This window comes from Ambystoma mexicanum, chromosome 8 (assembly GCF_040938575.1).
Source record: "Ambystoma mexicanum isolate Mex_15411 chromosome 8, UKY_AmexF1_1, whole genome shotgun sequence".
Taxonomy (NCBI): domain Eukaryota; kingdom Metazoa; phylum Chordata; class Amphibia; order Caudata; family Ambystomatidae; genus Ambystoma; species Ambystoma mexicanum.
In genome coordinates, this window is record NC_090929.1 from 1,218,472,770 (window position 1) to 1,218,499,413 (window position 26,644).

Consider the following 26,644-nt stretch of genomic DNA (forward strand, 5'->3'; position numbering starts at 1 on the left):
TAAGTCCAGGCCAAGTAGTTCCAGGCCCAGCCACACCCAAAACACTAGACCACATGGCTTGGTTCTAAAGAACTGAGCTGTGTAATAGGCCTCCATGTTGGATTAAGGTCCAAAACTGGTATTGCTTTATTCCTGATAAGGAGCCTGGCACCAAAGGCGCCAGGACTGACTCCATGTATGTTTCTGATAGAATTTTAAGGCCCTTGGGGCCGGTGTGAAGGCTTTAGCCCCACTGCTTCCAGGGGGCTGTTATACCTGAGGGGGTCAGGGTCATGGATCGTGACAAGCATATCCGAAAACCAGGGTATTGAAGGCAAGTGAGGGAACAACCAGGATGAGGCTGCAACCCACGGAGGCCCGGAACTTGCAGAGAGTCTGTTGGAGCAGAGGGGTGGGCGGGAACGCATAACACCTGCGGTTGTGTCAACCAATCTGGAAGGCATCTCCCAGTGGCCCCCGACCTGGACCTGTTCATGAAGCAAACTTGGCATTCTGAAGGGATGCAAGCAAATTCAGGTCCGCTGGACTCAACTGGTCCGCTTCAGCATTGCTGTGCCCCGGAAGGTGGACTGCCAAGAAACAAATACCCTCCGCAGAGCCCATTTCTAGATCGAAACCGCCACCCTGCTTGTTCAGGTAAACCATCGTCGTAGAATTATCCATCGTGGCCAGAGCCATCTTGTCTGTGATGAGGCGCAAAAATGCCTTGAGGGCCAGGCCCACTGCCCTGAGCTCGAGTACATTGATATGCAGGAGGGCTTCCGTCCTGGACCATGCATCGCATAGCCCTCCAGAGTAGCCCCCCCCAACCCAAAAGAGGAGTCCGTCGTCACCACTGCCAGGGTAGTCTCAGGTCAGGTGCAGGGGGCTCCCACTGAGACATTATCCTCCATCAGCCACCAGCGAAAAGCGTGCAGAAGGAGCAGTGGTATTTGGGTCCTGTCCAACAGACCCTGTTTCCTGATCCAAATTGACCAGCCAGGTGGAGCTTGAGGTGCCTCATCTTGAGGTGGGCGTGCTGTACAGTGAATACACAGGAGGCTATTAGGTCCAGAATGTGCTGGAACCACGATGTTGAGGTGGTCGAGTTGGCCAGAAAGTGCCCCACTGCCTTGCGGAAAGACATACGCATCTCTGGCATGGGGAACACCCACTGACCGGTAGTGTTGCATCGCACCCCTATGAAGACAAGTTCCTGAGACAGATATAACTGCGACTTCCTTTGGATGAGGGAAAACCCCAGCTAATGAAGGGTATCCACCAATCTCTGGCAGGATTGCACACCCCTTTGGGTGTCCCCGCCCTCACTAACCAGTCGTTCAGATAAGGGTATAGATAATGTTCCTCCAAGCTGAGAAGGCACGCGACTGAGTTCATCAACTTCGTGAAGACAGGAGGGGCCAAGTCAGGCCGAAGGGCAGCACCTTATTCTGCAAGTGGTCATAATCGTGAACCGCAGAAACCTCTGTTACGGTTGATATATGCATGCAGGTACGCATTCTAGAAGTAGAGGGAACACTTCCAGTCCCCTGCACATAGAGACTTGGCTATGTGCACGGGAGCAATCATCTTGAAGCGTTCCAGTGGTAAAGACAGATTTAGAAATGACACGTCCAGGACTACACTCAGGCCAGCCTAGTTCTTGAGTACTGCAAAATCCTGTAATAGTAACCGAAGCCCCTGCCTACAAGAGTAACACATTCTATCACCTGCATCTCCAAAAGCGAAAGGACCTCGCGTAAAAGAGCCGGGGACCCAATCTGAGGAAGAGGAGAGGATGGTAGAGGCAAAGGAAGAGGAAGATTGAAGCCCGTGGAGACTATGGATAGGATTAGGATCCACGGGTTGCTGAAAAGACGCTTCCAGGTGTCCTGGAACTGAGCCAAACGCCACCCCCCACACGCAAGCGGTGTTCCCCAACCTTGACGTCACTGCTTCTTGGCGGCAGAGGCAGGGGCAGAGGAGGGGGAACTGAAAAAACATGCAACATTCTCTGCTGGTTCTCCCAGTTGTTGCTGGGCACCTGTCAGGCCTCCATGCACTATGGTCTAGAAATCCCTTGAAGCCGGATAACGCGCAGGGTTTGAACTCTGTCCTTCCCTGGGATTGAGGGAAAGATTTCGGACCTGGTTACATCAAAATGGCAAAGGACTTGGCTGTTTGAATGGAGGTTTTCTTCTTCTTTAATTCATCATCGGTGGACAATGAAAAAGGTCCACCACCTGAAAGGGCAGATCCAGGATTCGCTCCTCCACATCAGAGGAAAGCTTTGCGGTGTGGATCCACACGGTCCTTCTCATCTTGACCCCCTCTGCCGGCTGTATCGATGTGGGTGACCGAAGATTCCATGAGGACCAGCACAACGGCCCGGGCATCTGCCAGACTGACCATGAAGGGGGCCTGCTTGTCCAAAGGGAGGCCAGGCAGAGATTCCCTGATCTCCCGCCACAGCTTCTGGTTAGTCGCAGACAAGAGGGCATCCGCGCTGGCCTGCCGCAGATGCAGCCCTGAGATGCAAACAGCCCTTTCCCAAGGACTTGTCCTCCTTGGAGAGACAACTGGAGGTAGCTTCCGTGGAGGAAGACTATTAGAATACAAGGAGGCTACAGCCACCACAGAGGAATGGGGCTGCGGTTGGGGTTGGGAGGCCAGGAGGATTGACTCCCAATCCGTCAGCCTAAACCTGCCGTTGAACTTCTTGTTCATCAGGGCATTGGCCCTAGGCTTCTCCCAGAACTTCTGTGCCAGCTGCAGGACATGCTTCTGTAGGGGAATGCCAGACCAGATCGTGGTGCGTTTGCCCAAGACCTTTGTTAGCACACCAAACTCCTGGGGGTTTCCTCAGGAACAGGGACCCCCCCCAAAACCTCTGCCAGGCCCTGAAGGCGGTCATGAAAGGTCTTAACAGATGCTGAGGATTCATCGTCCTGGTCGTCAGTCATCGCCCCTTCCCCTTTTTAACAGACCAAGGGGAATCCGGGCCTTTGGACACAGGTGCCGAAGCAGTCCACACCAATCCCCCCCCCCCCCCCCCAAGGTCCAGAGCCGCAGAAAAGTTCAACGGCTGTTGAGGGGAAGGCGTTGGTGGTACAGGAAGGGTTGGGGGGTCAGAACAACCGGAGGGGCCGGCACTGAGGCACAGGAGTAGTACCCAGTGCAGGGGGCTGAGGCGATGCCACATGCCGTATGACCTTTTCACAATGCCGTTCAGGAGTCCTTTCATCTGAGGGGAATGCAGGAGGAGGAAGCGGTCGAAGAAGCAGTCGACACAAGTTGACTGATCCCCAGGGGCCCGATTGTCCTAGGCGCTAGCCTCCACTCCTGGTAAAAGCGGAGAGGCACCAGGTGCATGTAGCCATATGGATATGATCGGTAGATGTAGCCCCGAGGGGACCAAAACCCTGCACTGTAGGATCTGCTGCGCCGCTTCAAGAGGGAAGGGGGCCGCAATCCTCCTACAAAGCACACTCGATGGGCGAGAGCACTGGCTGGCATCGAGCTGGAACAAAGATGGCCACCTGCCTGGCAGGACCCGCAAAATCCCTCTCAACCATTTTGAAGCCTTGCGCCACGCCAAGGATGGGAGTACACGAAGGCCCTGAGCCAAAAAAAGGCCTCAGGCACGAGATGAAACAGCTTGGGTTTTGCAACCATAGCAGAAGTGTCAACCTCAGAAATCCCTCTGGTAGGCACTGAGCCCTCAGTCGACCGACCAGTAGTCCTAACACCCGTATTCACGGCCTCTGAGCAAGCTCTGGTAGGCTTGGAGCACTCCGTGCCAGTAGGTGTGCTGGATCTAGCCGAGGACAGACTCTTGGAGATGGCACTCAACAATTCCCTACCCCCTAGGGTAGGAGAAGAGCCTGATTGACCTTCCGAGGACAGCCTGGTAAGAAGCCTGAGCTTGGGAGTCGGTAGCCTACCTTGTCTTGAGAGATCCTGGAGACAAAGTGTTTAAAGTGGGGAGCAGGAGAAGTGGGGAAGATCTGCCTCCACAGCAACCATTGATTCTTCAATGCCCTGTGAACAAGAGTCCTGCAGGCCGAACATGAGCCCCAGCGGTGGTCAGGCCCAAAACACTCAAGACAGTGAATGGGGGTCAGAGGTCGGTAATCAACGGTCACATGAACCACACCTCGTGAAGCCTCGGGCATTCGGCATGCTCCGGGGAAGGCGAGGCACAGAAGGAAAGTGAAATAAGAATTGACAAAAACAAAAGGGGAGCAAGCGGGAAGCTAAAAAAGTCTGAGCGCTGGCTGCCAGGTCCGACACATTCGTGCAGAAAAAGGGACTGAAGTGAGGCAAAAGAGGGCGGGGCGTTCCCAAGCCGGAGGCCGAGCACCAGCGTGCTATACAAAGTTAAAGAGGAAGCTCAATTATGGCTGCCAAAGGTTTCCGTACCGTCCCCATGTTGGGGGACGCCCACAAGGATGGATGGGACGGGACGTAGAAGTACAGAGAAATCCTTCCAGTGTCACTGATTAGCAGCCACCAGAAGCGCATCAGCATTTGCTTGCCTCAGATGGAGCGCAGAATTTGCATTGACCCTTTTCCCTAGGGAGCTTTCCTTTTTACTGGGATAATTAGCAGATAAAGTGAAAGCAGTTTTGCAAGCCGTATTTGTAGAGCCCCTGATGAAAAAGATGCCACAGCTACCACTGAAGAGTACTACGGAGGATGCAACATGTTAACTGAATCCAAAGGCAGTCTGTACCACAGGTTCAACTTGTTTGAATATCAAAATGGAGCTTGGTCCACTCATTCGCTGCCCCTACATCTTTTTGGGGAACGCCCAAATGATCACCTGCCTGGAGTTGGAAGGTCTACAAATTCTGCCACCCCATTGGCTATTATTGAAAGGCTTTAGCTGAGGGCAGCATATCCTCTTCTGTGTCCTCCTGAATAGGCAAAGCACCTGCATCCAGTACTGTGGTGTCCTGATACAACCCACGAGTTACCAAAATGGGAAATGATGCCTTGACTGGAAGTTCTAATGTAGAAGGAAACAGCATTGGTCCAGGGAGCCATGGGTGGTGGGGGCACAGGCATGGGAGCCATACGTTCGTACAAAGAAGTGTGCTGTGGCATCGGTGTCGGCAGAACTAGAGCTGCAGAAGCATGTAGTTCCTTACTGAGGCCTTAAAAATAAGTCCTGGCAGATGATTACATTATCATTTGAAAATTATCAAAAAAAGAGATCCTCGCAAACTGCATGGGACTGAGTAGGGGGAAGGCCTTGACCTTGGAGTTCATAAAGCCGAAGAGGTCAGGGTCCAATGATAGGGCTGACTTGGGTACGAACATGGTTGATATGAATGGCTGACCCAAGGAACAGAAAAAAAAGCAAAGTAGGGTATTGGGTCAACCATGAGGGCATAGTCATATGAGACCAATCAACAAAATGAAAAGGATCCAAATGGGCAACGTAGGTGGGAGTTTGACAGAACTTTAAGTCTCAACTAGGAGCTGCAAACTCATGAACGGAATCCTGGTGTGAGTCGCCCAAGTCTTTTGGAGAGGATACCAATGAGACTGAATTCACGAAGGTCAAGATGGCTCCGGACTGCCCCTTATACCATACAATCAGTTTTTTTCAAACCAGGCTTGTGGTGCAGCAGAGGATTTTAAGGACTGCTTAGGTTTCAACATGTTCCTTGCTTGAGACTCATTCAAAACATTTGGAGATCCGGATGTAGAGGACGGTGAGGACCTTTAAGCAAGCTCTAGTAGAACTAAGAGGGCCGTTGAGGTGGGTAACCTTTGTAGCTTTTGTGTGCTAGGCTCTAATGAACCTCTCAGCCTGCCGACCATTAAAGACCATGAGGGGGCCTTGATGCAGACACCAGTGCAAGCCCTTTTGGAGTTTTTGGCCCGAGTGCCAGAGAGGGCATTAAATAGCTCAAGGTTTGCCCTGGGAGCCACATAAGGACCCGACGCCCCCCTGGGAAGGAGTTGCCATGGCAAATACAACTGAGCTTTTCTCCTCACGTAGACCCTGGGCTGTTCAAGGAGCCGTACCAAAGATTTCACAGCATGCAAACCTCTTTCAGGGCCTGGCAAGACAGGGAGCCGCAGGTTGCGCACACGTCAAAGCTATGATTCTGGTCCCAGTATGCCAAGCACAAGAAGTTAAGATCAAATGCAGAAAAGTTGCACAAACATAACCGACAGAACACAAATCCCACTTCTCTCCCGAACCAAGAGAAGAGGAAAAGTGAGAGCCACAGAGAACACATTAGATAAAAAATAAAGGAGGAAAAAAAAAAGTGTGAGATCTCAGCAGTGTGACCGGCAAAGAAAAAGGAACTGGCAGACATTGGCGGTGGGGACAGCGTATGTGCACATGACGACGCCCCATGAAAACCGCATTTGTAAATTATAAATGTGGAGTAATTCTTTGCTTTGTGAATGTACAGGTTCCATCCCCATGAGACAAACAAATTAAGCAAGGAGGAAATGAGACGGGTTAACTAGGTGAATAACCAGTACAGCCTTTCAGAACACTTCCCACTACTGTGGAATGGGAGACTATGAAGAATCTGAGGCCTGTCAGTAGCCTGTACAATGAAGGGGCGTCTTCCTCCACAAACGTGGGGTTCTGAGAACGGTGGCGCAATCGCGAGGACGAATAAGAAAAGCAATTATTGGAATAGGATGAACCACTGCATGATCTGACTCACTATGTTTTTCTTCCTCTTGTTTCTCTTTAATGATAATTCAGTCCCACAGGTCCCTCCACTCTGATGGGTAAAGAATGCTGGTGCAAGTATAAAGCAACTTGTCCCCGTCCAGGGTTGCTCAGCGCAATGGACAGCTTCAACCCACTCACTCTCTTACGTTGCATAAACTGGCATGAACCACAATCTACCTCATGGTGGTTTGGGCCAAGAAGACAGATTTCCATGTAGGTATGAAACTGGCATGTCTTTAGCACACTCCTTATAGTCTTGAAACCCAACTTCACATGTGACACGATTTAAAATGATGCATGAAAAGTTAAATGAAAAGGTCTTACTGTTCCGAAACTACAGTGTCTATACCACAAAAAAAGGAAATGAGTTAATGGGATTCAAGCAGCTCCAAACACACACAAACATGTATATATTAAATACATCACTTTTTGTGACAAAGGTGACATTGTTGGCCTGATGATTTGGCACAGAGCTGCGCAGTACTAACAGGTGGCTGTGAAGTTTTCCACACTAGCCTTAAGTGGCGAACCAGAAATAAGACTCGGAACAGAGGACAGGATTCAACTCATCTTTATTTAATTAGAAAGACAACACTGCACTGACCCTACTGCTAACCGGGGATTCCCTTCCTAAGAAACTTAAACCTTGGTGCTTGTCAGCATGTCAAAATAACCAAAGTCAGTCCTCTATTCTAACCTGACCAACTATTTGGCCCTACTAGCAACTATCTGGCTCCCCCGCCACCACCTTTTTCTGCTGCCTCTCTGGCACCCTCCTCTCTGGATACTATGATACCTCTGCCACTTTCTGGTCCCTCTACCACTTTTGCTTGGCGTACCTCAAGCCTGTACCCCACCAAGGAAGTCTTTGAAATGTGCCAACCTGCTCCACGTTGCTACGCCCAACTCTCGCTCCACTGTCAAACACTCCTCTGACATCGGCCACCTCCTCGAAGAACTTGACCTGGATGTCCTCACTCTGACCGAGCCATGGTTCACGACCAGCTCTGTCACGAGTTTTGACACTCTCCTCTCTGATAGCTACAAGATCCTCTCCGAACCCAGAACCAACTGTTCCAGAGGTGGAGTAGCTCTGATCCTCCCTGAGTGGGTCCTTGCTTCTGTCATTCCTACACAGGCCTACTCCTCCTTTGAATGCCCGGTCTGCAGGCTCACTATCTCTACTGTCCTCTCTGACTGACCACAATTTACAGACCACCCGGCCTGGTTGCTCTCTTACTCTCAAAGTGTGTTGATCTCTCCTTCTCCGCCTCTGAGACCTCAACATCCACCTTGATGCTCCTAATCCCTCCTCTGGGCTCTTCAGCAACCGATGCAATACTCTCTTTCCTTTCTACCCTCTAGTCCAGTGCACTCTGCCGGGCACACATTGGATGTTCTCATCTCCTCAGACATCCCCTTCTCGAACCTTCTCGCCACTCCTCTCTTGGACTGACCACTTTCTGCTCTCCTCTCACCCGAAACTGTCCGCCAGGCTAAGCCCACCCCAGCACTGCCACCTACCTTCACGGTAATTCGGCCCATAAAGCGTGTGTCAGTGGATGCTTTTTCCAATACTTTCTCTGCTCCTCCTCTACCAACTTACACACTGACACAGCCCTCTCTGACCTGCATCTTTTATCTCCAACACTGGACAACACTGGACGTACTTGGCCCGGTTATGACAATCTATCTGAAGCCTACATCTAAGTGCAACTCTTGGTATGACTCTGACCTCACCACCCTTAAACGCAAGTGCAGGGTGGCTGAGAGGAAGTTCAGGGCATCGGGCACATCCTCTGACAAACTGGCCTGCCACCTGCTCCAAAGGCAATCTAGACTCTGTCCTGTCCTGCCTCTCTGCAGCCCCTAACAACATGGCCGAACTCTAAAATCTCCAAGGATCTGGCCAATACTTCTGCAGTCACCACCTCTGTTGTTGCCTCCCAGCCCCCCTGTACAGCACTGGCTTCTCACTTCACCACTAAAACTCAGAACATCTTGTCTTCACTCTCCTCTCCCTCTCGCTCTCTCTCTCTCTCAGCCCGACTTCGGGCTGCCCTTCCCTCTCCTTTCTCCTCTTTCTCCCCGACTACACCGGACAATGTTTCCAGACAAGTCTGATCTATGAAAGTGTCATCCAAACAGGTGCTCCCCTGCTCCTCCAGAACCATCAAAGACCACATTGACACCCTCGTTCCAGCCTTGGCAGATTTCTGCAATCACTCTTTTGCCACCAGAACGTTCCCCTCTCTCCTCAAGCACTTCCTAGTGCACCCCCTCCTTAAAAAGCCTTCTGCCGATCCTACCTGTCTGGCAAATTATCACCTGATCTCTATCACTCCTTTCCTGGGAAAACACCTGGAAAAGCTGGCCATCTCCCAGCTTACTCTCCACACTGAATCTGTTGGTTGTATCCATGACCCTTAGTCTGGCTTCCAAGCAGACATAGGCCGGGAAATTGCACTCCTGAACACCTGTGAAGATATGCTCACTAATCTTGATTCAAGCCTTTCTTCTGTCCTCCTCCTTCTTGGCGTTGCCTCTGCTTTTCACACAGTCAATCAATAAACTCTGTGCGAACCTGGGAATCATGGATCAGGCCCTGGAGTGGTTGACATCCTTCCCCCTGAACCGACCGACCCAGGACCAACTTGGGTCCTTTCTCTCTGCCACCTCTATCTCCTCATTTGGTGTTCCCCCAGGGCTTACACTGCTCACCCTGGCTCTTCAATGATTACGTGGCCCCTCTGGCCCACATGATCTCTACCTTCTGCTCTAAATTTCAGTGCTATGCAGACGACACTCTGCTCTCTTTCAGGCTCCCCTCAGCTTCCTCTCTGCTCTCATTCCTGACTCTCCATCCGCTATTCAGGATTGGTGTGCCTCCACAATCACTGCCTTAATGCCAGTAAGACAGATTTTTCTCATTGGGACCCCTGCTCCCGCTTTCCATCTGGCCACCCTCCATGGCCCTCTTCCTTTGCCTTCCTGTGAGGCAAAAAAGTTTGGCGTCATCTTCGACTCCACTTTCTCCTTCTCGCCTCACATCACAGACCTTGCCAAGAAGGCCCACTACCAGCCTCAGAGGTATTCTTCCTTTACTCACTTTCCACCAAAAAACTTGTTGTCTCCAGAGCCCTGGTTCTCTCTAGGTTGGACTACTGCAACAACCTCTTTCTCAATCTACCTTCCTCTACTCTCCACCCTCTGCAACTAATCCAGAACAGGACTGCAAGACTTGTCTAGGGTCTAATGCCCAGGGACCACATCTCTCCAGCCCTGAAAAGACCCTCTGCGCCCAAATCTCTTCCAAAACCCCTTCCGTCTTCAGCCCTTCACTCAGCCACCTCCAACTTTGAGGGTCAGACGCTTCTCCAGGCAGAGAGTGGGGGGACTAGACCGCTCTCCTATGCAGGTGCCTCCCTCTGAAATGGTCTTCCTGCCCCCCTCTCTAATTTGAGTCAGACCACCTGAAGTTCCAGACGAGAGAGTCTCTCCCTCCCTCCCTCGCTCTCTCCCTCCCACAAGGCCTTCTGGGGCCTAAATACCTTCAACTCTCTTCCCAAATATCTTCCTTCTCGAGCTCTTCGCTCATCCGTCTCCAATTCCCTCAGGGTCAGCTGCTTCTCCAAGCAACGAGTTGGGGGTAGATCTCTCTCCGCGGCAGGGGCCTCCCCCTGGAACAGCCTCCCTGACACTTCAGGAGAACCTTCTCCGGTTCCAGAAGCACCTCAAAACCTTCCTCTTTGCTTCTGCTTTCTCTTCCCCTCTCCCCTGCTAAATTCCTGACTGAAACTGCACTGAATCTGCAACTGGGCCACTCTCACTGATCTCGGTCCTTGGCCAAGCCACTCTCCCCTTGCACTGCCTCCCTGGCAACCCCTGCACTGCGGGACACTGTCTGTATCCCTACAGCCCCCCCCCTTCCCAGCACTTGTCTGCACTTACCTTGCACTTGCCACCAGCTGGCCCTTATTATTTATCTTGTTATTCTAACCCTGTACAGCACTTTCCCCCCTCCCTTTCCCCTTTGCACTTCTCCCTTCCCCTCTACCCATGCACTTGCGCAATCTGAATGACGCCTGGCCTAGTAGGATCGTCGTCTGTCTTTTGTCCCCCCCCTCCCTGCCTCGTCACGCCTTGAAACACTTTTGTATAGGCGCGTTACAAATGCCATATCATGGGCAAGGATATCAAGAGTATCAGGGATAGCAGAGTGGGGCATGGAGATGGCTGTGTCAGGGTGAGAGTCAGCCAAAGGGAAAGGAGGGGGGTAAGAAGGTGCAGCGAAAGCCTCAGCTGACACATGCTTCATGGGTCGGATGACCGAGAAGGTAGGTGGCAGTGATGGAAATAGCTTAGTCTGAGGTGAAGGGAGGGTGAGGTGGGAGGAGAGACAGCGATCACTCCAAGAGAGAGGAGTGGAGAGAGGAACAGAGAGGGGGAGGTCTGAGGAGATCAGAACATCCAGAGTGTGCCCTGCAGAGTGAGTCAGGCCAGAGGGGAGAATAGTGAGTGAGAGAGTCGCAGAGGTCGCAAAGGAGTACAGAGGAAGGACAGGAGGCATCCAGGTCGATGTTGAAATCTCCTAGGAGGGGGGTTGGGTGGTCGAGGCCAGGAGTGAGGAGGAGAGGTCCGCCCACTCAGAGGAAGGAGGAAATTTGACCGGGTGGCCGATAGATAGTAGCCACAGTAAGGGAATGGCAAGGAGAGAGAGAGAGTCGGCAGACGAGGACTGCGTAGGAGTAAAAGAGGCAGGAATCCACTCGCGGAAGATCAGGGCAACACCCCCGCCAGAGCGGTTGGACTTGGGCGCGGAGAGGATCTTGTAGCCGTCAGGTAGGAGTGTGTCAAAACTGGTGACAGAGCTGGCCGTGAACCATGTCTCTCTGAGACCGAGGACATCAAGGTCCAGTTCCTCTAGAAGGCGACAGATGTCAGAGGAATGTTTGACAGCAGAGCGAGAGTTTAGAGAGGCAATGTGGAGAAGGTTGCCATCTTTGAAGGACTTCCGGGGAGGGGTACAGATCAGAGGTACGCCCTGCGGAGGTGGAGAGGGAGTACGAGGGGGCCAGGGAGGGAGGGGGAAGGCAAGGTAGCTGCGGGCAGAGGATGGGGGGACAGCAGGAGAGGAAAGGAAGTTGATGAGGCGCGGGAAGTGTCTATCAAAGAGGTGAAGGTTGGCCTGAGGGCCTTGGACCAAGACGGTCCCATTAGAGTAGACATTAATGATGGCCTTAGAGGAGTGTAAGGAGGCCAAGAGGACATCCCCAACGGGTGCCACCATTAATGGGAGAAGAGGAGAAAGGAGAGAGCACAGAGACCATATGAGGGGTCCAAAGGTCTGGTGAAGGCATGAAAAAGAGGATGTCGGTGAGAGTTTCCTTGGAGGAGGCACTGGTGTAGGTGTCAGCGATAGGGAGGCCTGGGTTGGAGACCAGGATGTCCTTTTTAAACTTTATCCTACCAGATTTAGTGAGGAGAGCAGGATATTCAATGGAGAAGCAGTTAGAGAAGATAGGCGAGATAGAGAGCACCATAGAATAGGAGGGAGAGGAGGAGGGGCGGGGGGAGACAGACGAGAGCAAGCTGACAGGATAGCGAGCGACAAACCAGTAGTGCAGTAGGACGGACTCTCAGGGTAAAGATCTCACAGTGCTCAGAATGGAACCAGAGAGAGGCCACCTAAATTTGAGAATCCTGAGCGGGGAGGAAAAGGCCTAGTTTAACACAGTGCAGAAACAACAGTAAATGCGTATTGCGTATTAGCTAACCGGTGGAGAGGCCACCTAAATTTGAGAATCCTGAGCGGGGAGGAAAAGGCCTGGTAGCCAAAGTGCAGAACAGCAGTAAATATTGGCACAATGCTAATTTGGTGAACGGGTGTAGGAGGGGCGGGCCGGGAGTGCGGGTGGAGATAGCAAGGTGATACTGGCGCCTGGCGTCCCCTGCGGACACCTGCAGACACAGAGGGAGCCACAACCAAGGAGCCGCCCTTTGCCTAAGGGGCCCTTAGCCGAGGGGGGCTGCCAGGCAGGGGGGCTGCCCAGGGGGAACAGTTTTAAGGCCGAAGGTAGAAGGAGGTGAGGAAGGGGAGGGGGGTGTGGGCGGGTAGGGAGGTGGGAAGGGAGAGGAGAACCAGGAAGTGGCTGCAGGGGGAGGAGGGGGGGGGGGCACAACAATGCGCTCGGAGCGCGAGCAAGAACAATATATATATATATATATTTTTTTGTCATGAGAATCCGCCTGAAGCCCAAAGCCAAGTGCAACTCCTGGTACGACTCAGACCTCGTCACCCTAAAACTTAAGTGCAGCGTGGCCGAGAGGAAATTGCGTGCTTCATGTACATCCTCTGACAAACTGGCTTGCCGCCTACTGCAAAGGCAATACCGGGTCTCTGTCCTAACCAAGAAGAGAGCTCATATCCAAGCCTGTGTCTCTGCGGCATCTAACAACTCGGCTGACCTCTTTAAAATCAGCAAGGAACTGGCCAATCCTGCCGCAGTATCTACCTCCCCTGTCCCTTCTCAGGCCCTCTGCACAGCACTGGCCTCTCATTTCGTCTCTAAAACTCAGGACATCCTGTCCTCACTCTCCACCTATCCCCTCCCTTACCCTATTCCCTGCTCTTCCTCTGGCCCTCCTGCAGCCACCCCCCACCCCTCCTTCTCTTCCTTTCCCCTTTTCTCCGCAGACAAGGTTTCTAGACAAGTCCGATCTATGAAAGTCTCATCGAAACAGGTTCACCCCTGTTCCTCCAAAAGTATCAAGGACCACATTGCCTCGCTGGCTTCTGCCCTGGCTGATTTCTGCAATCACTCCTTCGCCACCGAAGTCTTCCCATCCCTACTGGAGCACTCCTGTGTGCACCCCCTTCTTCAGAAACCCTCTGCCGACCCCTCATGCTCAGCTAATTATCGCCCAATCTCCATCACTCCCTTCATGGGCAAGCTCCTGGAGAAACTGGCCATCTCACAGCTTAATCTCCATACTGAATCTGTTGGTTGCCTTCATGACCATCAGTCTGGCTTCAGAGCTGACAGAAGCACGGAAACTGCTCTCCTGAACATCCGTGAAGATCTGCTCTCCAATCTTGACTCTAACACCACTTGTGTCCTCATCCTGCTTGATCTCTTATCTGCCTTTGACACCATCAACCATGCCATCCTGCTCAACCGTCTCCGTGATAACCTGGGTATCACTGGTCAGGCTCTGGCGTGGCTGACTTCTTTCCCCTCTGACTGACTCTCCCAGGTCCAACTTGGGTCCTTCCTCTCTGCTACCTTTTTCTCTACCTGTGGTGTCCCCCCAGGGGTCTAACCTCTCTCCCTGGCTGTTCAACCAATACCTGGCACTCCTTGTCCACTGCATTGCCGCTCTCTGCCCCAACTTTCAGTGTTATGCGGATGACACCCAGCTCATTTTCAGGCTACCCTCTACCTCCTCCTCTCCTTCCCTCATCTCGGACTGTCTGCTATCCAGGAGTGGTGTGCCGCCAATGACCTCTGCCTTAATGCCAGTAAAACACAGATTCTCCTCATCGGCACACCCGCTCCCTCCTTTCCTGTTGCTCTCTGGCCAGCCTCTCTTGGTCCTCTTCCCGTTCCCAGCTGCAAAGCCAAACACCTCAGGGTCATCTTCGACTCCACACTCTCCTTCTCTCCTCACATCTCTGACATCTCCAAGAAGTCATACTACCAGCTGCACCTTCACAGAGGTATTCTGCCTTTCCCCTCCTTCCCCCAGAAGCTCACTTTCTCCAGAGCTCTGGTTCTCTCTAGGTTGGACTATTGCAACAGCCTCCTTCTAAATCTGCCTGCCTCTACTCTCCACCCTCTGCAACTCATCCAGAACAGGACTGCGAGACTTGTCATTGGCCTGAATCCCAGGGATCGTATCTCTCCAGGACTGAAATCTCTGCATTGGCTCCCAGTGGCTGCGAAGATTAAGTTCAAAACCATATGCATCGTCCACAAGGCTTTCTGGGGTCTGAAGCCTCAATACCTCCAACTCGCTCTTCCTATACATCTTCCTTCTCGAGCTCTTCGCTCATCCGCCTCCAACTCCCTCATGGTCAGTCACTTCTCCCAGCAATGAGTTGATGGTAGATCTCTCTCCTCGGCTGGTGCCTCCCTCTGGAACAGCCTCCCTTAAACTTGAGGAGAACCATCTCCGGTTCCGGAAGCACCTCAAAACCTTTCTCTTTGCTTCTGCTTTCTCTCCTCCTCTGACCTCCTGGCTGAAACCGGTACTGCACTGGCTACCTGGACACCCTTCTGATTCCGGGCCCAGGTCCCTCTCCTGCCAGCGTCACACATCTGCACTGCCCACCTGGTAACCCCCGCACTTGGGGACTGTTCTGTATCCCCTACAGTCCCCCTACCAGACTTCGATAGCTGATGTCCGCACTTAACCTTGCACTTGCCGGCCGCTATTTTATTTATCATCTACTCCCATGTACTGCACTTTCCTTTCCTCCCTTCCCACGCACTTGTGCAATCTGAACACCACCTGGCCTAGTAGGATCGTTGTATGTCCCCTTGTTCCCCTCCCTTGCCTCGTCGCGCCTTGAAACACTTGTGTATAGGCACGTTATAAATGCCATATCATATCATACCCTCGCACTAGCACTCCCTCTTCTCCCTCCCCCTGTACTTTGCGTTGTTGCACTTGCACAATCTGAATGACAAGGCCTAGTAAGATTATTTGTTTTGTCCTCCTTCGGTCTTCCCTCCCTTGTCTTGTCACACCTAGAACACTGGTGTACAAGCGCGTTATAAATGACCAATCTTATAGTACTCGATAAAAACCAAAAACAGGCCTTCACTGTGGGGTTTGTCAACATCTCCTAGCGCACCCCCTCTGCTTCAGTCAATCTTCAACATAAATGTACTTCCCAGGACCATGTTCCTGGCCATGGTCTCTCCAGCGATTCTCACAAAGAAAGATCCACACCAAAATAAATAATCCTCCCAGAAAAAGGTACAAAGTCACGCAGACCTTGTTCATTTAATCCACCAAAGCGCTCATTGCTTGTATTCAGTGGGGCATTTCGACTTATCTCCTTCCAAGAATATCATATTCTGTGGCCCACCTCACTCCCCCAAGCTTTCCCACTTCTGGGTAGCATGTAGGCTACACTTTTCAATTCTATGTTCTCTTGATTTTCAGTATCAATTATTGGGTCTTTCGGGAGCCCTTTGCTCTGCTTTAGCCTATTTGCAGGCTCTATATCCCCTGAAGTTTCTTTGTAGCTTTTAGCCAGGGTTTGCATCCCTTTTTGCTCTTGGGACTTGGCAATCTGATCTGCTTGACTTTTACTACTCTTAGCTTGTTTCGTATCAATTGGGACCCTCTGGTACAGATTTAGATTGCTCCCAGGCTCCTTAACCTGAAAAGGATTTGGATTCCCCCCAGGTAGCATTCATCTTAATGTTTCTGCTCTACATGCAGCGGCCAGCATACTTGGCTTCTCACTGAGTTCCGCCAGGGAGGGTTGGTGATACCTGTGTCTCCAACACTCATCTCTGCCTGCCGTTCGGTTGCTTCTTGTTGTGGCGGCCTCCTCAAGGCCTCGCAGGTGCACATAGCTCTCTCTCCTTCCTGGATTGTGGGCACAGGGGCTACAAGCCCACCACATTCTCTCAGTGGTTTCGCCTCCAGGTACCCTGCGCTACAGCAGCAGCAGCGTTAGCTCTGCGCAGCTCCTCTCCGGCCACTCAGCCATGAGTCAGGGAATTTCATCCGCCAACTAAGGACTTTGGTGTAATTACAGGAGTCTCTGTCCCAATAGGTAACTTGATTCTGATTATATAGCATTGAGTCGGAAGGGTTCAGTATTGGCATTTTACAAACAAAGGCTTTATCACCTTTACAATTTCTGTGGTCCCCATATAGGCAGAGTACAGATTTCATAAAGTTTCTTATCCTACCCTGGGAGTCCTCGGGAGAGTCATTCCCAGTGTGGTCCCAATTGCTCGAATCCCTTTTGCCGAGCAGGCTCACCGCCATAGCCTTAATAGGGTGGCTCCCCCTTTGGGAGAAGGGAAACATTTCCTGGATTTGTCACAGTGCCTATTCATTTCAAAAGAATGTGGGAGGAAGGAATATATTAGAAAGGCAATGTGCACTGTTGGGCCGGTTAAAACAAATATTCTAAAATCCCATGAGCAACATGGATCGAACTGGCCACTGAACTATTCTTGTCTTGGGTAATAGTAGTCACAACATCGGCAATGTGACAAACATAAAAACAGGTTATACCTTTTGAAAGAATTTCAGGCTTCAAACAACTGAAGTAAATGTACAGCAGTAATTTTACAGATGGTAAAAGTAATACATTGTAGACATAAGACAATTAAAAAAACATTTAAATCACAAACTGACATGCACACAAACCTCTTTCTCCACTTGCTGAATTTGCTTTTTAGCATCAGCCAACTTCTCTTTAAGGTCTGAATAGTCCTCATTTGTTCGCTCAAGGTCCAGTCTGAGAGTTTGTTCTTGAGCAGAGCGATGTTCGAGTTCTTTTCTCAGCCTAGAGAAAACAGTTAACTGTAGGTGAGAAATGAACATTTTCAAGTAGCATATTGGTCACTAGGCAGGATTATCAGTGTTTTCTTAATGTTTAGGGAAGGTGTACGCACTTGTGATTTCTTAGGGCATCCAACTAAAAGGCAAACAAATAATTGTGTTCATTTTTATTCCATTTATTGAGGATACACGGGTTTCAACCAACAGCAGTGACAGGACAGATGCATAACACAAACAGGTCAGAACAGCTACTTATGTACCTAGACGAGAGAAGCAGGTGAGTCAGGGAAGAGGCATGATGTGGTATCAGGTGGAGGTAGTACCCTCTAAGTTGAGGACGTGGAGCTTAAATGAGGACTTAAAGGAATTAATAGCCCTTTATAAAGCAAGTAAGTTACATAGTAGTTGTTGTGCTGATCGCCATCGGAAGAGGAAGACATGTGTCACACGCCTACTTCAATAGAGGAGTTATCAGGGAAGTCAATTCACCAAGATACCAGGGGTAGTGGAAGTGACATCCACCCGAAGTGATGTCATATAACCTACAACCCAGGTAACATCACATGAAATAGCATTACCTTGAATAACTGGTGTGAAAAAATGTCATAAGATACCAAATCAGTACTAAAGCAGACATAAGACTTTCGAAACCAACCCCATTTTAACTAGGGTGCTGTCTTAATATGACATTGATAGACTCAGTTGAAACATAGGCCAGGGGCAAAGCCATGCCGGTCACCACAGCCTTGCATGGCCATTTACTGCCAATTTAGATCAGTTATAGCTGCACACGTTAGGCCAAGAGGATGACTGGTGGTGCATTTATATATACCGCTGGCCATATAGATCAGACATTTAAGTCAGCGGCATAGAAGTGTACAACACCATGGGGGCAGGTTCCCTGTCCTCCTAATGATCCATGTATGGATCAAAACAAATTGAGAACTCATTGGTTCCCTTTCAGTTTGTTAGTTATGAACTTTCAAATGAAAATTTGATTGATGAAAATTGCCTTTACAAACTCGAAATTATGATGCAAGTCTTTCTGCGGTACAAAGTTGAAATAAAGGGTTCTTTGTTCCCTAGTACAGTGTGCAGGGTTTTAGTTGGCTATTCCTCTGACTTTATTCCATTTAGTTCAACAAGTCTGGTGCCTAGTCTCTTTAAACCTCTTGCACATAAAGAAGCTTACATTAGTGTAATTGGATGTGTGGTGCCAAGTCAAACCTTTTCCATCATACACCTGGGATACAATATGCAAAGTGCAGCCTCAAATTCCAAGTAATGGCATTCCATGCATTTTCTGCATGGTATAAGGTACCATATATGTAGCCTCGTGTATAATTGATTCCATCAAGTGCCAAGCTCTGCCACTAATTATCCATAAACACCACATCATTTCTTATATGCACAGTATCATTAAGATGGGTGATGTGCACCCTCACATGCCCAGGAAATGAATTAATGCACCATGCAAATAGTATGTCACTACATGTTAACGTTAAAGGACATTTGTACAAAGTGGTCCCCTGGCGCTCTGGCGGCTCTGAAAAAGGGGAGGAGAGGGGGTGGGTTAGTGGGAATAAGCTGGAAAAGTGCAAGAGAGCAGTGTTGCGCTGTTGGCAGCCTCAGTCCGGTGGGTCCGTTGGCTGGGCTTGGGCTGTTTTATGGTCCGTAGTCGTGTGCTGTTGTGCAAGTCTATGTGTGGTTTGTTTTGTTGTTGCATTGTTGTGAAGGTTGTACGGATTGCTGCGTTTTAGGCTTGTGGTTGTGTTTGGTTATAGTTTGAGAGGTGTATGCAGAGGGATGGAATTGTTAGTTGCTTGGTTAGTTGGCATTGCTGTCCTTGCAATTGTGAGATTCCATCTAGGTGCGGTACATGCTAACAGTCACATTTCTGTCGAGATGCAACGCAAGCTAGGGTTCAGAATCCTGAGTGTGGTGCATGCTAACAGTCACATTTCTATCTATATTCGACGCAAGCTAGGTTTTACAGTTTTACAAACTGTTTCGCCCACAACTAACTGCCCCGCTGACAGCTCTTTTTAATTCCTTTGGTACTTCGGGCTCTGTCACCCCTTCTATGCAGGATCAATAACTGTCCTATCGCTCAAACCTGGTAAAGACCCGAGAGATAACGGTTCATACAGACCCATCTCTTTATTAAACATCAATGCTAATATATGCTCAAAAATACTGGCTAACCGTTTGGCAGCGATCCTTCCTAAAATAATCGACACAGACCAGACGGGATTTATACAAAATAGATGAACCAGGGACAATATCCGAAGGGCCCTTGATTTGATAGACATAGCTACCCAGGATTCCCATATGTTGGCCCTGGATGCCTCCAAGGCCTTCGATAAAGTAGATTGGTCATTCCTACGACTCACATTAGAAGCCTTTCGCTTTGGTCCCAGCTTCCTTAACATGGTCTTAGCCAATTACCGCTCCCCCAAGACTTTGCTCCAGGTTAACCATAACATGTCGGGCCACATTCCTCTGTCCTGTGGCACCAGACAGGGTCTTCCCCTGTCCCCCCTTTTATTTGCTTTAATAATGGAGCCATTTGCCCAACGAATCCGAAAGGACCCAAAAATCAAGGGACTCCCAGTGGGCGCTTCGCAGCATAAGGTCTCGCTTTATGCGGACGATGTGCTGCTGTTCATCACAGAAATCTGACCCTCGCTATTAGCTTCCCTCAAAGAACTGCACAGATCTGGGGAGGTCGCAGGATTTGCCATTAACTTTGAGAAATCAGCAGCCTTGGGGTGGGAATGAACTCTGGCGAACTGGAGGGTCTCCTGTGACCAATTCAGTGGAACCGCAAATCCATACCATACCTTGGAGGTCAAACTCCCGGCCCGCCCGAAAGATGTATTCCAACTGAACTTTTAGCGCCGCCGCTCATTCTCAGGCATATCCAGCCCCTCACTGCTCTGCTTCCCCCACAGGCACGCCACTGGAGAGAGCCCATTTTTTGCTCCCAGCGGACCTCCTGGACAGCCCAGCAACCCTTCCCAGGTAGGCTCCTTCCTTTCCCCCTGCACATCCCATGGCTCCCTCCCTGTCCTCCCTCCTTCCCCTCCCCTCCCCCATCACGTGCACAGGTCTTCTTGCCACGTTCCCTCCCTTCCCCCCTTGGGGTTTATTTGTCTATGTTCTAGCCACCATTGCAGTGGTTTTTTGCTCTCAATTGGCGAGCACCCCTCGTTTCTGATAGCATTCACTTGCCTTGTAACAGTTTCTTAAGCTGTGTTCTGGATGCACCACTGTTGCAACATTGCAGTTAGAGGTTAACTCATGCCCTCTCTGCAATGTGTTTCTTGTGTCTCCTATTCCAGGATCCCCATGAAGTCTGTCACTGCTGCCATACTAAGAGGACAGATACTATTCAATAGCACATGAAGATCGATCTTGTCCTGAAGAAGATGGTTGGTAATCACTCACGAACCATCGAAACCGGTCGACCTCACCTGTTGTGGCTTCACCATAACATTTTATGATACCCCCAAGACCAACAGGGGTTACTGCACGAAATTGAAAAAAACCCAGAAAGCATGGGCTTTTCCAGCACATCCCATAACTAGTGGAATAGTGCATTTTTAGTGAAAATTTGGTATCACCTAATCCACTCTCCGGGCAACCACCCATTTGCAAGGAACTTTCGAGTCATCAGGGTGAATAAAACTACATGACAATCCCGATGCCTCCATTTTTGCACTTGTCATTTCTAGCTGTCTAGATTCAAGAATACGAGATTTAATCCCCCTCTCGCACTCTTTCACATAATAGTGCTGGTTGCTCCACTCCCATCCTGTTCCCCCCCCTCCCCCGCCCCCTTTCATCTGTCAGGCTGTTGGTGACCAACAAAACAAACCAAGCCAGACTGCCCTGCAGTAAGGTAGCACGCCGAACATGGCTTGGGGCTAGATATCCCACACGACACCTCCCTACACCCCCCGGCTCCCCACCGGTGGGGTTGTGTGTCTCAATAGAGCACCAGACCAGCTCTCTACCCTGTGTCCAAGAGAACAGGACCACTGTTTAAGCAATCCCATTAGCTGTTCTGTCTTGCCCTTATTGGCAAGTTGACAAACCTTTTCCCCAGTAAACCGTCCCCTGTGCATCAGTATCTCCCTACGGTTTGGGAAGGCAGTTGCCACTACGGCTCTTTGAGCTTTCAATTTACCCTGTTGTTTTTTCCAGCCTAATTTTCTGCCACTACATTTCAAGCATGATCTCAAATGCAGAATGGAGGGAGACCACAGAGAGACAGATTACAAGTGAACTATTAGGCATGTACAATGCAGTCGGGAAGAGAGAGAGTGAAGACTACTAGGGGCAAAAGAAAACATGGGAGTGAAGGTATAGGCCTCAACCCTTCAAAGTCACCTCTTCAGTAAGTTGCATGTCCCAGTGTCGTTCAATCCATTAATCCCTCAAAAAACAAGCACTAACCTCAAAGTTTGCAGAGGCATTTTGATTCAACCCAGTGTCCTTCCACAAAACCTGTTTTCTCCTAGCCTATTAAACTAATATATTAAATGTACAATTTAACTTTGGTTCAATAAAATACAAGCAAGTGAAGCCATTACTTACACCACTTGCATTCATTTCAGGCCATGCGTATACACGAGAAGAAGCCAAGACACAGCGCTCTCGTTCAGACCAATGGCAAAAGCAGATTTTTGAGCTGGGGGCCCTTATGTGTAGGCTATATATATATTTTGGGTTTGAACCGGTACCTTGACTGGGGTTCTTACTGAGGTCTGTATCATGCAGGTGGTCCAAGCTTTTGAGGAGGAGTCAGCTGGAGGTTTTGGTTTACGCGGACGGTAGCTACACAGGAGCAGGGTAAGCACAGGACTATGATGTCCCTTTGTAATATTTATCTTGAACATTGTCTGGAGACAGAGAGGCGGGAGATTGATTGTATTCTTTTGGCTGTAGGTATCTATGCCTGAAGACATGGATCTTTGTGAGGTTAGCGCTATGTTCACCGAGGGCATTTCATGTTTTAATGACATTGTTTTATATGGAGAATTTAAATGTGTGCATTGTTGTTTTTTTTGTAGTTTCTTCTAAATTGAAAGATTTTCTATTAATGACAGCTGTGTGGCCCCTGAAGTAGAGTAGATTGGCCTATCCGAAACACGTCGGGACAACGGAGGATTGAGAGATTTGATTTTCTAAATTGATCACATACCGTTAGCTTTGCTTTCAAATAATGAGCAATATTTTTACATAAATATAACTTTCACTTTTGTCATCTCTTCATGAAACACCTCTGTAATAGTTATTACTAGGCAGGAGGTATGTCTAGCAATGTGATGAGATGGCTATGTGAATATTACAATTTTTGTTAGTGGAATGATAGACATTTAATATGCTTTGTGTTGATTTGATTCCATATGACCATTATTTACATTTGGACTGTATCTTTTAAGAAACCTGAGTGCATCTGGGTTACCCAATAAGTCAATAGGTCTCTTTTCTCATATGATTTGTTTATCCCAAGGGTCTAGGATATTAACCAGCTGCACCTGAAGCATGAATTGAATGCTATATAAAAGGCTTTCACTTTGAATTGCATACACTTCTATTTGAATAGGCTGTGCACCCACCGTCCCCCTTATATTGTTATGGTACAGATCACTTGCATGGGAAATCAAATGAAGGACTGTCCACAGAAGGTATATGGACAAGATGCATTGGTATTCAAGAAATGAACTGCAATTAAACAAAGTCAACTGCAAGTGAAGTACTATTCACATACAAACATGTATTTAAATTTGACACCAACCAAACTATGTAACAGAAAGTAGTTCCAGTTATTCCAAAGCGAGGTGGGGAGTAACTTCATAACATCTGAAATTTTAGATTATTGAAGACAAACCAATCCACGCTCGATAAAGGATTTAAGTAGTACATCCAGAGCCAGGTATTTTAGATCTAGCAGTATCCATCAATACAAATGTTCTCCCCACAGGGTATTATGGGTAAAGTCAATAGACAAGCAGAATTATAGTGTGAGGCTCTGTAGGTTACTAACTGGTTCTGGGAAGTAGAAGAGGGCAAACATCAATTCCCAGAGTCTAGGGGGACCCCTGACAGGATTGCTGCACCAAAGGTAGGGCAAGGGTGTCTGCTAAGGCTGTCTCTGCACCCTACTGTATTCGATGGTCTGGGAGAGGTCAAGCTGGAAGGGGTGGGGGGATTGCGGGCAAAACATTTTTGTGGGCCAGGGGCTATAAGTGAAGAGGTGGGTTTTTCTGGCAGCAAGGACTGACAATCCCAGGAATTCATTCACCAATCCCAACCTCACAGTTCAGGATACCATCATGGTGGACTTCCAGCTTTTCTTCAGATGAGAAAATGAAAAAAGTAGGTCAGGCATGCATCCTAGTTCCCAGTCAAAAATTCTTAATGCAAATAGTAACTGGGTTAAATCCAAACATGCAGTAGTAACAGGGTTGAATCCCATGATGCAGTAATAACAGGGTTGAATCCCATGTGTTGCAGTTCCAATTCTTCTATTTTTCTCCTCCTAGTACGTTCCGGTCTCGAACATTCTTCAGGGAGGCTGTAACCTTTTCAGGTGCTACTTTTTGACTGGGAACTAGGGTGTGCGCCGGACCTACTTTTTTCATTTTTTCTTCAGATGAGGGTTCCCTGCTTCAGTATCATGATGGGTGGGAGTGGACCAGGATGATGTAGCACCTGTAAAGAGTCTTGGTGACCCAACAAGGGACTGCAGGTGTTGGACAAATGTCTGCAGTTCAAGCAAGGCTCCTCTACCAAGTGGAGAGGAGCAGCAACAGAGGCACATCATCAACATCCCTCAAAAAGCTCACACATTTAGAACAGCACAGAAGGCTACAAAATGGTGTAGGCACAAAGGAATCCCCATTCCATGGGATGCAGGCTAGCAGCAGTCCCACTGTTTCTACAAGCTTCATGAGTATATGCAATAAGGTGCAGGATGGTGAACTGGTTTTTCTCACAAGATCAAGGGAGAGCAAAAACACTGCAGTTAACCAACTTTTGAATCAGGCCAGAGCTTTGCCTTATGAGTGTTGGCAGTACTCGCCGCAGCAGCATCCGGCATTCCTTTTACAGACTATCACGCTTCAGACTTCATTTTCTAGTGGTCGGTTGAAGAAGGGCTACACAAAGCCTACTGAAAAGGCTGGGAATAGGTTGACACTCCGTCTCCCCTCGCCCACTTATCAGGAAACATGCTCCTTTCAAACTGAGCAGTTGGATAACCAGCTGGGAGATACTCATGACATCGGGGCAGAATGTGGATTAGGGTGTCTGCACCCTAAACCAGCCCTCACCAGTTTCTAGCACTCTGCTGCCTTTCCTGGGCACTGGACCAAGCCCGCAAATTAGCATGACCTTGGTATGGCCATTAAAAAAACTCAGAGAGCGGGGAAGATGACCAACAAAAGTCAGTAGCTCGCAGAAATAGGGCTTAAACAGTTGAAGCAATTTCAGCCATGTAAAATTGTGAAACTGTTACTTTGGTTAAAATAATGGTGCACTTTCGTGCAGCATGAAAAATATCAAAATTATACAACTACCAGCCTGCCTTGGATCACATTGTAAAAGTGGAAAATCCACCAAGTGAAAATACGAAACAGAACCCCCAACTGCCACCCCCCCTCCCCCCAGGGTGTTGCTGGGTCCGGACACTTTCGTGACTCTTGGATAGCTAGCCTTTTGGTTGCAGCTCCTGAGCTTCTATTCAGGGTTACAACCAAAAGACCTGGGCTACCGTGCCCTCAGCCCCCCACCCCCCAGCAACGCCTGAGCCCTCCCCCCAAGCCCTATCCCTCTTAACAAGAGGCGGTAGTACTATACCAAAAAAGCAACAGAGGACAGGTGCCTCTAAAAATGGCAGCTTTTTTACACAGACCACTACGAACCCAAGAATAAGAGTTCTAAAAGAAAAAAGGAGAGGTAGGGTAAAAGGGAACCTTACTTGCCAAAGAGGGGTCAGGAAAAACCAAAGCGACAGCTGATATGCTGAAGAAAGTTTAAAGTGCCAAAACAGACCAAGAACATCCACCAACAATTTCCTGGAGCCGATCAGGACATTTGTGTATTTTATTAAAGGAAAAAGATTGACCGGAGGAAGACCTGTCAAAAAGACTAACTTTTCGACTGAAATCCCACATGCGGCAAGTCGCTTACTGCTTGCACAGAACATCTGGCAACATTATATCCAAGCCCAGAACCAGACTTCCATAGACTTGCTGTAAAAAGTAGAAGATCCCATGCAGCCCCTCTTTTTGACTTAATGTATTGCTTCTGAGCACCTGCATGAAATTTCCATATGATCCGAAGGAAAATAGCCAGGGTGTGGTTGAAGGTGCTCAATCCCAGAAGATTTGTGAAAAGCTGCCTTTGATCTTTCCAATGACCACTAATTGTAAGGCCAGACAGGTAGGCTCCAGATAGGAAAAGGAACACGTTACTAACCTGCAACTCCTGTTCTCCAGCATGGGTCTGGCATGATTCAAATGCTCATTAATATTCCCATTTGTCAGGCTGGGAATCCTCAGTAAAAGAAAAAAACTGTTGCTTTAGCCTGAAAACTGTATTTTACGCTATAACCAACCGCTGTCCTTTGAGTCATACTTCCTCCGTCCAATGACAGCCGTCTCCTTAAGCTCCACCCCTGGTGGCCATCTTCAGATTTGGTAGAGCATGTAAAGTGGCAGCATGAACCAAGAAGAGCCACATAGGGGAAAGAGGGAGGGTTTGCATGTGAATTCATGCCAGACCGATGCTGGAGAACAGGAGTTACAGGAATGTAACTTGTTCCTTCTCCAGCATGGGTTCTGTCATGGATTCACATACTCATTAATACGATTAAATAGCAGTACATATACACAACCACGGGAGGTGGCAAGGCTCAACAGAAGCAATACACTTACCCCTGGAACAGACTCGCCTCAAACAAATAGGTTGCGTAGCACCACTTGGCCGACCTGGGACTCCTCCCTGAAATCCTTGTCGACGCAGTTGAATCTCGTGAATGTGCGCGTGAACCTCCACGTAGCAGCCCTGCAGATGTCAAGCAGGGGAACACCAGAGAGAAACGCTGCTGTCGCAGCGATGGCTCTGGTGGAGTGAGGTCTCAGCCGGCCTGGAAGAGGTCTTTTAGCAGACAATGAGAGTGCATGATGGAGCCGGAGAGCCACCTGGATATGGAAGCCTTAGCCAGGGCATGACCATGTTTCACAGGTCCATAAGTCACAAAGAGTTGAGATTCCTTCCGAAAGTCCTTTGTGCGTGCAACATAAAACTTCAAGACACGGGCAACGTCCAGTGAATGCAATGTCCTTTCTGCCGGCATCGAATGATTCGGCAAGTATGACTGCAGAACCAAAGGCTCATTGAGAT

At 49.3% G+C, this 26,644-nt stretch overlaps 1 protein-coding gene across 3 annotated transcripts in view; it reads right to left on the reverse strand.

Moving 5' to 3' along the window:
* KIF20B (kinesin family member 20B) overlaps window positions 1–26,644 on the reverse strand; it is a 2,369,321-nt gene that overhangs the window by 693,637 nt on the left and 1,649,040 nt on the right. For all 3 annotated transcript variants that reach the window (XM_069611316.1, XM_069611317.1, XM_069611318.1), the window contains exon 21: window positions 17,093–17,231. In XM_069611316.1, coding sequence (XP_069467417.1) covers window positions 17,093–17,231 — 139 coding nt within the window. The remainder of the gene's footprint in view (window positions 1–17,092; window positions 17,232–26,644) is intronic.